The sequence below is a fragment of the Sebastes umbrosus genome, chromosome 16 (genome assembly GCF_015220745.1).
Source record: "Sebastes umbrosus isolate fSebUmb1 chromosome 16, fSebUmb1.pri, whole genome shotgun sequence".
Classification (NCBI taxonomy): Eukaryota; Metazoa; Chordata; class Actinopteri; order Perciformes; family Sebastidae; genus Sebastes; species Sebastes umbrosus.
In genome coordinates this window covers 18,183,275-18,194,967 of record NC_051284.1, presented here as the reverse complement: position 1 = coordinate 18,194,967, position 11,693 = coordinate 18,183,275, and the positions used below count along the sequence as shown (strand labels likewise).

At 41.8% G+C, this 11,693-nt stretch overlaps 1 protein-coding gene across 2 annotated transcripts in view; it reads left to right on the top strand.

The window, feature by feature from the left end:
- Nucleotides 1–8,744: 8,744 nt before the first annotated feature.
- Nucleotides 8,745–11,693, top strand: part of LOC119474862 (uncharacterized protein C14orf132) — a 79,641-nt gene continuing 76,692 nt past the window's right edge. Inside the window, exons 1-2 of one of the 2 annotated variants that reach the window (XM_037747152.1) lie at nt 8,745–8,963; nt 9,315–9,702. In XM_037747152.1, the coding sequence (XP_037603080.1) occupies nt 9,631–9,702 (72 nt within the window). In that variant the 5' untranslated portion in view covers nt 8,745–8,963; nt 9,315–9,630. Of the gene's footprint in view, nt 8,964–9,191; nt 9,703–11,693 lie in introns of both variants that reach the window. The other variant, XM_037747151.1, reaches the window with a different exon arrangement.

Here is an 11,693-nt window from a genome sequence, read left to right as displayed (position 1 = left end):
AGGATTGTGTTGCTGTAATCCCTTGGCTCGATATCCCCCATGTTCAATATGTTAATGTCTCCCACCAAATGGATCATTCGTCAGACAGACTTGGCAGATGGGTTTGCAACCGTTTCAGAAAAGACAGATGTATCAACACCCCTTTTTAAAACCTCTGTGTGCTTTTCAACACTCGACTCACCATCAATACAACAACAAATTTGTGTATCGTATGAACAGAGAATGCATCATAAGCAGGACCAATGAGTTACCCCAGATACATTTTTTTCCAGGCGTATTAAAGATGGTGCACGGCAGAGGATGAACATTGTCACTACCCAGAAGACCCAACATAAAAGAGGCTTTTGTATGTTTGAAATGCCAGAATCATTTCTCAACACATTATTTTTTTCAGTTAGATAATGATCTATTTCTCAGTTCCACAGTGTCCTACTTAGCCTACTTATCTAAGTTGGAGGAAAAAAATAATCATTTGATGTGGAGGATGCTTCTTAGCCTTGCTAATGCTGCTCTGTCCTTGATTATTATCCTTATTATTTCACCGCTTACGGCCAATTTTCTTAAGGAGGAGATTTTTATTGCATAGTTGCTTTATTGAGCGAGGACAACACTGCATTTGTTGACTTGAACAACGATAACGGTGAAGAAGATTTCAGGGAGAAATCCATCAGAATATCAAATCAATGTTTTGCTAAAAGTTGTTTTCAAAGAGAAGTCGACTGAAGGCTGTTCTCTACACTCTGATTCAGGTCTCAGCATCTCAATATTGAATAACCTGTGAGCTATTATGATGCTTTTGGTATGCAACACATGATTTATTACTGCACCTTCTGTTGTACCATCAGAGCCTCGGAAGACAGCGTGCCGTTAGAGAAATTCTCGACAGCAATCTCAGACTGCTTTTGTTCCTTTTTTCTATTAATCAATGTTTAAAATGATGAGACTGATTAATTTGCAGGCTATTTTCTACCTGCAGCTGCTGGCAATGTCACATTTTATTATCTCAATGCATTCATGCATCCATTCATGTCATTTATACTCAAAAACACACACCTCAAGATTCAGAAAGCTGTTTGTACACACAGTAATTGTGTCAGTAGATGTGTTCGATATTTTAAACATGCATAAATGTCATGAAAAAATTCCCACAAAGCAAGATGTTGTTTACTGTATCTATTGAAGTGTAGACGCATCATACACCGGCTGGCAAACAAAGATGGCCCCCATAACTGACTCTGAAAAGTTGACAGTAATATTGAACAACAGCTCAACATCAAAGCTGATTGCCTCACGCCTTTTTATTCCGCATATCAGCCCGGTTGATGATGAGGTTTTGTTTGTGGTGCAAAAGTTCAGTCTTCTATAGTTGACGCTGAGGGAGGGATGTAAACGGGAATACATTTGAATGCATTTCCATTGGAAGAAAGCACTTATTAAAGTGTATATGTGCTGACCCACAGACGCCTCAGGATGGGCTACCACATAACGCTCCTCCGTCGAATGTTCGGAGGATGAAAATTAAAGCTGCTGCGTCGAGTGTTCCAGTCGGACGACTTGCAGCTCTCAGAAAACAGGCTTTCATGAGCTCAGGCTGACAGGCTTTTGATGTAAGTAGCAGAGTCTGAGATTAGGCTCGGAGGATATCGGGCTGGCCTTTAGAGAAAGAGAAGAGGAGGAGAGACAGAGGAAGACAGAGAGGAGAAGAAAGGTGTGAGTGTGTGGGGGGGGGTGTATCTGATGGTTTTAAAGATGATATCCCACTTAAGGTCTATGTAGAGATGTGTAGTTTATAAACTGCTATTGAAAGGAACAATCAAACACTTTGTGTTAAAAGCTCTCATTAGTATTCTCACCAGCTGCTTTTTTTGGCTCTTCCCTTGTTATAGACAATATCTCTAGAGAGAGAGCGAGAGAGAGAGTCTGAGCATTTCAGAAGATTCATTCTCAGAGAGAAAAGACTCATATTGTCAAGCACGTTTCCTCAGACAACGGTTCGTATGATTTCTCACAAAAAGTTGTCCCTCATTTCTCGTTTTCCTACGAATGTCCAGCAACACGTGATGCATGTGTCCATTTCCGCTCCAGTTTTTTCAAAATAAAAGTTAGTTAGGTTTAGGAAAAGATCGACTTGGTTAGGTTTAGGCAACAAAACAAATTAGTATGTTTTAGGAAAAGATTGTGGTTTGGTTTAAAATAGCACCAGAAGTGGTGCAACTGAAGTACAGAAGTTACGAGGAAAAACAACTTGGTTAGGTTTAGGAAAAGATCAACTTGGTGAGGTTTAGGCAATAAAACTAGTTAGTTAGGTTAAGGAAAAGATTGTTGTTTTGGTTAAAATAACTCCTTAAGTGGTGTAAATTAGGTACGGAAGTTATGAGACAAATAAATAAACATTGACTTCTGGTTTCACATGGGGTACAAACACCACGGTCTCCTGGGCGAAAGTCCAGTGTCTTTTGACCCATCCTCCATTTATCTAACGTTAGCTCCACGAGTTGGTTGAAAATGTTTCTTTGGCGGACTTGTTTTAAAACAAGAACCAGTGATGAACTAATGATCTGTGCCTCGGCCTCGGGAGTAACACATTAGCGTTTTACAAAGAAACAAAGTGCTTGTAATCCCAAATTATATGTCAAACAAGTCACGACTATGCCCCCTCTGAAACCACATCTGTCACAAAAACACATCATTTAAATATGTAATGAAATGCATTGAACAACTAAGTAAATTAAATTCATGGGAGCCTTCCAGCTCGAGCATTAATCTTTCATTCATTTTGAAATATTACATTCCTAATCACAATATGAGCACTAATTTATCTCCCATCCATCATTTTAAATGCAATACATAATTCTATATCCAAAGCCATATGTGGAAGACTGCTAAAATCTTGAAGTAGGTGTCAAATCAGACTTCCAATGAACATATAGGATCTTATTTGATTATGAAGCTCCACAATGAAATAATTGAATGAAAATGCCAATAGGAAGCCAAGTCTTATGTTGGCCCGCAGCAGGCTTTGACCAATCAAGCCTAAAAGCATTACTACAACTATTTCTAAGTGATTTAGCTTTTTTCTGTAGGTCAAGCGTTTTTCATTTTTTCATTCTATCAGACTTTAAGCCCCTTGAGCACCAAAGCAGAAGAAAACACACATCACAAAACTTTCAGATCAATCTTTAATGGCTTTTCTTGTTGTTTTACATTCTTCAACCCACACACAGCGCCAATTTGAAGTTACTAGGATCCCATTACTGCAGGATCAACAGGAATGCTTTTACATTGTCTTGCTCCTGCTCATCACCCATCCATCTTTCCCAGAGAGAATGAAGGAATGAAACATCTTTCAAAGTTTGAATTTTTTTATTTCCCTTGCCTTAGCATCTCTATTAGTGACAGAAACAGGACTAGCCGTCTGGCTCTCTGACTGGAGGACACCGCAGCTGTCATGTTCTCCGCTAATTAGGATTAATGGTAGCCGTGACACTGCCTTACTCCTTAGCCTCGTACAACCACTCTTAGGATCCCACTTAACTTTCAGCCATGTCTCTTTAGCCCCACAAAAAAAGGAAAAATGCCTGCGTGGAGATTGAAGTCTTGTGGAGATGTCTAGACAGCTTTCTTTCAAGACTAACGCTTTGTGGTTTCTCAGACCTTCAGATAGTGTTTGATGTTTCTTTAAGGTTTTCCGACACCAATAAGAGGTTTAGCGGACTCAACTTCATAGCCTACATTTCTTCTGAAATCAACAGAAGTTCAGGGTTATGAGTGCAGTGTTTGTTTAACTTTGTTCGTACGGGGCACGACTCTCTGGCTTCTCAAGAATTAATGAGGTGGCATTACTGAGCTGCGTTCTCTGAAGGACAAATTAGAAAGCACAGGTTGAACGAGCGAATACAAACAAACTAAACAGAGCAGATGTGATGAGGAAAACCAGAGGCATTAATTGCCGATTACTTCTTTGCTAATCCGAATTGCGAAGACCCTCAGATTCCATTAGCTTTACCCTTGAATCTAAAACAAAACACTAATACCTGGAGTTTGTGTGGATGAGATTTTCTCTCACCCCAATTTGCAGTAAAGGCCTTTGTGTCCTTAGATCTACCTCATGAAAGGTGTGCTAGAGTAGCTTACCCTTTGAAATTAATTAAAGTAAACTCAAGGCTTTCAGAGTTTGAAATCTGACACCCTCTCAGCGCTCTTTTTTAGCTTACTTTACATGAAAGTTATTTCTGTAATACCCTCTGCCAATATCACCTCTAGGTGTGTTTTTTTCTCTCCAACTAGAACATTGAAACCAATTCATATTTATAAGGTTAAGCTTGAATTAATTGATTGTTAGCAGCTGAGCAAACTGTAAACCTACTGTGACATTAACATCATTTTATAAATTGTTTTGGCTAAAAAGCTATTTACACATCCAGGGCATAGACTGTGTATAAAGATGGACGATATGACAGCTCCTTATTAGTGAAGGCAAAACATCTTGATCGCCCCCTGGTGGCTGGCTGCAGTACATGTCATAAATCCCGCCCCCTCCATGTAAGCGGATGCGACATGGGCAAAACTAGTTATTAAAATTAGTTATTTGATGCTATAAAAAGGGTGTGTGACATCATGATTTACAGCTGTGATTGACAGTTGCTCTGAGTGAAGTAAAAGGTCAACTTTAGTATCCCACAAGGGGAAATTCATGTGGTCATATACACGTCTCATAAAAACAACATATAAAAACCTCACACACTTCCCAGGATCCTGCGTACAGCATGCTCCCATGCACACTCCCCAATCAAGCACGAACACACACACACTAGCAGAACATCCAGTACAATACCGCCGGTACAAAAAATACACCCTCCACAATATAAAATATACCTCTACGCAAAGTGCAATCCGACTGTCTTAGTATACAGAGAAAACACCGTCCAAAACAGTATACAGTATAGGGTGGGCTACAGTCTATTTACCTCTCGTTTAGAAGTCTAATTGCCGTCGGTACAAAAGATTTGCTATACCACGTTGTTCTAATTTTTTTCTGCAGGAATCTGCTATTTGATCTGCTACTCCTTTTGAATTTCTGATGGAGAGGATGGGTAGGATCGTTGAGGATCGGATCTCTTTTAGTAGTCGTGGAGCCGGAGATGTAACTTTAACTTTCCATAACTGTCACAAGTCTGAGAAATAGAACGTGTCAATTTGATCATAAATGTAGTTATAGAGATATTATGGTTAGTTGGTGTGTCTTTCTAGCCAAACAGTTATTTTGCTAACGTAGCAGCTAGGTGGCTCATGCTAACAAGCTGCGGCCGTGCTCGGCTCGTGATTGGCTCGGGTGGGTGTGTGGACCTCGATACCGCGGCTCCAGCTCCCGGATCACTACTGCGCAGACTCTGGCTCCAAATTACGTAAAAATCTCAAGATGGCAGAGTTGAGTTGATCCATTGTTATCATGAAAATATTGATTAATGCAGCTTTAATAATTGGACATTCAAACGAGTATAGGATAAAGCACACTCTGTGGTCAGTATAAAGAGTAAAGGGTATACCTGAGCCATGTGCTGAGACTGATGTTGGCTTGTTTGAATGGAAACTGATGTGAGCCAAAGGATGATCACCATGCAGTAGAAGAAACGCTCCGTGATTCGGTTACCAGATGGCAAAGAACAAATTTAACGGACACCCTGATTAATTGTTATAAATGCTCGTGCAGGCAGCGACAGTCCAAGTTAGTTAATCTCGAGGCAGAGAGGGATGGGTAGTCTGCAATAAAATTATGCACACCGGTGGTTTCAGTTTGGAGGGAATGTTTCCTTTACATTTCCATTTTTATTGCTGTCCATTCCGGGTCATTTCGTGCGCAAAGCAACATCAAGCCTAAACTAATTTGTTGGCAGCTGTTTCACATTCTAAACATTTCCATTAGCAGCCGAACGCATCCACATAATGAAATATTGTTCAAAGGAAAATCTATTTCCAAACGGTTTTATTTAATTTCACTACCACAGATTCTGAATTTTCACCAGCATTGCTGAAATATAAACCTTATCACCCGGTATCTAAATGTGACATCAGACTACTTTTGTTAATATTTCTTCAAGAATCAGTGAAATGGAAAATGCTTAAAGAAACACAGGAAGACAACATTTCTGTGGTAATGAAAACACAAGCAAGCTGGAACCCCAAAAGTCATAACAAAACCCATTATGATGCAGCATTTATTCTGTCCTCTTTACTGGAAAGATATATCCCTTGCAGAAAGCCAAAGGCCCAATTGTGAATTGATGAATAACTATAAATATTCAAGTAGTGAAACTGCTTTTTTCTTTAAATGAGAAATGGGTGGCATGGCCTGGGTGAGTCATTTCTTCTAAAAGACAGAGAGATAAGTCTCTCTCTCGCTTGCTCGCAGTTCAAACACTGAAAGCTTGTGTCCTTCCCTCTGGCAGAGGTGAAGTGAGAAAACAGAGTCGGAGGGAGAGGAATGGGACGGGACGGTTGACTCTGGGAGGGTTTGTCCTGGTGTCGGATTGCACAGTAAATGTCCCGGAGGTTATTCAGCTTTGATCAATATATCCATTACACGCTCCCGTCGCTGACACTGATGTGTCGTATTTCCCTCGCATTTCCGAGGGCGAGATAAGGAAGTTTTGTAAATGAATGTGCATGACGAGGAAATGACGCATGCGTTTGTGAAAAGAATGTAAGACACTCACATATGCAAAGACACACATTTTCATCTGACGCATGAAAACACCTGACTTGTGAACACACCAAGTACCTTTCTTTGTCCACACATACGACAGTCTTGTTGACTGATGGTTGTTCTTTGACACACACACACACACACACACACACATTTGCACCTACCTGTAGGCTGACATGTATTATTCTTTGTGTGTTAACTACACCTTATAAACAACCTTTCAGGCTCTTTGAACGCCCCAAAACTGAATGTCAAATGACAGACGATGGCAGAAATTCAGCCTGATTCTGAAAGGAGTTGGGCTTAAGGCCTGATTGCACAAGAAAGTGGTACAGCGAAATTAATCTTTGCATCTTTGCTAAATATTTGTTTCTAGAAGCTTTGTGATATAGTGGATACACTCACAGTTGGTGAGCTGCTGAAGCTGGCTAACTGTTAACTCGGTAGGCTAGGTCAGGCTAGCACTAATCAGTCACAATAGCATCATCATTTAACACCATTTTATTCAATAAAAGATTATTGAAGAGGGAAAATAAAGCAATCAGCTCTCCGAGTTGCGAACGGGATAATAAGTTCACACTCAAAAGGCTTACTGGTACCATCGACTCCAACCTAGTTCTGGTTCTGGGCTGGCGTTGGTGTCAGTTCGCAGTTGGTTCAACTAGCAAACCTTCCAAGCACGTCACTGTATAAGCCTCCGGTTTCCTAGCAACGCTAACACCAACTTCAAGCACAACACAACAATGCCGGACTACATCGTCACTTTACAAAGTGTTGCTCCTGGCTTTGCGAGCAGGTTATGTCTCCAATGCTCGGGTATATTTTGAATTTCTGTGGAGGACCACAGTGCAAGGAGACAGTTTGTCTCTTCCATGGACCACTGGTTTGATTTTAGGTCCCTAAAAAAGCTCTTGGTTTTAAAAATTATGGTCACAAAGTTATGGTTGGTCACGATAACCAGGCCCAGCTGGTGATGTACGCAGTTTGTGGTTCTGGACCAGCCTAGTGTTGGTGTTGCAGCGGAGCCATTTTTCCTGGCCGAGAGCAGGTTCTTTTGCTGTCGAAATGAGCAGAACTGGTTAGAGATTTCCCGAACCGGCCAATGAACTGCCTTGGTGGAAAACTCTCCACAAACCATTGCTTTTTTTTTTTTTTTTATCAATCACTCAATGACTTTATTTTAACCCAGTGGGGCAATTGGTTATGCAGCAGTGGGATGCATACATTTAGCACACATAAAAGGGCACTTAAATACAACACTAAGACCAAAAAACAATAAATGCACAGTAAAAAAACAATAAATAAACAGCGGAATTGTTTTACTCCGACAGAGATGAGTTAAGTGAATGGTGCAACACATCTAATAAGCTACGACAGCTTCCTCCATATAGGACTCTCCGACTCTCGGTCCCCGCAAAGGTCAACACCGTCAATACAGCTTTTCATTGGTCAATGGCCCAGATTTGGGGGTCAAATTTCACAAAAAGATGAACTTTACTGTTTACTTTTACTGTTTACTTTGCCCGCACTTGCAAATCCACTAATCATGCTGATTCCATTGGAGTGAAATGAAGTCAGCGCTGGTTTGACCAGGACTTTAATGCGTACAGTGTCTGTCCGGCTTTATCCATTAAAGCAGTTGTTCATGTCTCTGTCACACACACACACACACAAACACGCACCTAAACACACCCACACACACACACACACACCTATACCTTATGCATGAATACACATAATTCAAGCGCACGCCTACTCACTCTGTCTTGCACACACACTCCCATTAACTGACGGTTGTCCAACTTTGACAGGAGCATTCATCCACACAAACACAGAAAGACAAACACACACACACACACACACGCACATTGACCGATGGCTGGTCAGCTTGGCATATTTTACATGAACACACACACAAAATCTTCACAAAAACATACCGAGGAGACCCTCGCCCCTCATCCCGGCCTCTGTCACAAATGCCTCTTGTCGTCAGGCTCTGTGTGACTCCCCTGTGTCGGTTGCTAGGCAACCGTGGCTGCATTAACATGCGCGGGAGAAAGGGAGCAGGGGATACCTCTTGCCTGTGGAGCGAAAGCAACCACGACAGCGTCAGTTCGAGGCGACGGGTTCCTTCACAGCACCCCCCTCTCCTCTCCTTGCTCTCTCTCTCTATCTCTGTCTCTCTCTTATAGGCGTCCAGCGTTCTCGCTCTGCTCAGTTAGTTAGGGATACACGCTCAGCCACTGGAGCGCAAGAAAAGGTATGTTGAATTACACATCATGTAGAGCAAGCAGGGGCTTCCACCACTTCAGCAGGGGTTTTCCTTTTTTATTTCAGCATGAAACATTTAAAAAGCCAAGACATCAGCTAAACATGTTTTACATTGCTGAGAGCAGTATAAAAGTTTGATAGAGGAGATGAGCCTTTAATCAGGCTTCAGAGGGGCGTCTTGGCAGGAGGAGACTGAAATCTCTCTTTTTTTTAAAAGCTTTGCGGAATAAAGACAAAAGGAGGATGGAAATGTTCACATGAAACAGCTTTGTTACCCTCCCACCCCCATCTGCCCATCAACTGACTCCATTCTTCAACTTGACATCATCCTTCCTCACAGACGAGAAGAAGAAGAGGAAGAGGAGGAGAAGCAGAGGTGGGGAGGCAAACAAAACAGACAGAGGAAAAGAGGAGGAAGAGCGGCGAGGAGGTGGGCAGCACAGTTTCAGCTCTCACAAGGCTGAGGAGGAGAAAGTGACGGCAGCTAGAACTTGGCCACTAGTGAGATGAAATTCGGGGAGGAGACGCTGGAGGAGCGCTGCAGGGTACGACATCCAACGAGAGCCCTAAAATTGGACGAGCCTGCCCTCTCTGGATCCTGTGCACCTCCACAGCCGAAGGATGAGAGGGGTCGACTTTCACCTTAGTTGCCAGGGATGTCTGTGCACTACGGAAAGGCGTCCCCCTCCAGCATGTCCAATGCTATATTATTCCTGATGCTTTGCAAGGTAGGTCTTTAAACTACCACTGTCATCCCACATATTTTTTTTTTATTTATTAAACTCATCATCATGTGTTAACTGTAAACTGTCAACAAATACATTTTTCACCATTTTTTAAATGCCAAGACAGTATGTAGCTATGAATTTAATATGCATCATCATGATATATTCTTTATAAATGTGGGATATTTCCAGGCTCAGTTGTCTTTGTATGAATCATTGATTAGGGCAGCAGAGACACCCTGGATGCTGCCGCCTCACAATCAAACTGTCTTTTCTGCTCTACTCTGAGAGACACTATTAGATGTGTTTGTCCAGAAAACACGTCCACATGGCCCTCTGGGAGTTGCATGTTGCTAACAAGTTTAAAAGCTTCTTACGTAACAGCAGGATCTTAAATGAAAGTCTCTCTTTAGCTTTTTGTATATGGAACAATTCATTCGTTTTCTTAGTTCAAATGAATTCCAAACAAAGCTTCCGCAGTCCTTTTTTTAGGAAAGACTTACACGCTATCCTCATATGGAAATGATACACAAAAATGCCTTTTTTGTAACAATATAAAACCCTTTTTTTTTTGTGAAATTTAAATCCCACGTCCGTCAATTCAAGCTGCAGATTCCTGCATGTCTGAACTTTTCTGTTGAGTCTTTCGCAGGATCTTTTTTTTGATCAATGTTCCCTGCGAATGCAATTCTTGTCCCATCCAAAATAGATCTGTCACTTCCATTTCACTCACAGAACAATGAGTACAGGTTATGGAAAATGGGTCACACTCACTATTGGCAGCATCTCATCATACGATTTCACTACAAAACTGTGAAATCTCATGACTTCGTCTTCTTCTTCTTCTCTTCCTCTTCTTCTTTTTTTGGATTTTTCCACATATATGCATTGTTACGAGACAGTATGTTTCTATAGGAGATGCTCTGAATGTGCGTGTCTGTGTCAGCGTTTGATGGGCATCAACCTGTGTGTGTGTGTCTGTCTGTACACACACTCGGGAGGGAGCTGTTTGCTTTAATTCCATTTTATAACAATGCCAAAAGCGACTCCTGCCTGTCAGACTCTGTTAGCATCTGGAGTCGTTTGACATGCTCGGGATTATTCAAGTGGCAAAAGGTTTTACTCTCCACTGATCTGATCTGAGGATGTTAGCTTCTGTTAGGTGTAGCAGGAGTGTCCGGATTTGTTGTCTCAGGTATGGCATCGCCCCCTTTTCTCCCTCTCTCTCACTCTCTCTGTCTGCTCTTTTTATACAAATACGCTTCTGGCTTTTGCTGTACAAGTGAAGAGCCAGGTGTGTGAGAGAAAAAAAAGAACTCTCAAGGAGATGCTTTTCATTTCTGAACGAGAAATTGTTGATCCAGAGGTGGTGCAATGTATCATATTTGAATGATGAGTGACCCTGACAGCGGCAGACCTGCACCGATTAATCACAGAGGGTTAAAAAGTTAAGACGTAGGGGTGTTGGAATCGTTGGAAACCAGCTCTTGAGTGACAACAGGAATCAATACTGAGATAACTAAATCCTACCTTAGAATAGCACACAGTCAAATGACTAATCAATAAGAGGTGGAGACGGTGCACTGTATCTTGACTGGATTAATAATGCTTTCATTTGATATGCCACGCAACGTGAGTATATTTCAGTGACTTTCCTGTCCAGCTTGTCCTGAGTGTTAAACAGACACGGGGAGTCGTTATGGGTGGTTAATGATTATGGCACATCGCAGGATGCCAGCGCTGGCTGCCACTTGAAACCGAACGCTCTCTGTTGAACACTGGAGACGATGGTTGAGGAGGCACTGGAAGGTGTCCAGAAGGTTTGCTGTGTGACGCACAGCTGTACTCTGTGGTAAAGCTGTTTTCTCAGCACCCATGTTTTGGCAGAGCCTGGACACTCCTTCACTACCTCCTCCTCAGTGGTGGAAGAAGTGTTCAGATCCTTACCAATACATTAACATACTCCATTACAAGTAAAGGTCCTGCATTCAAAA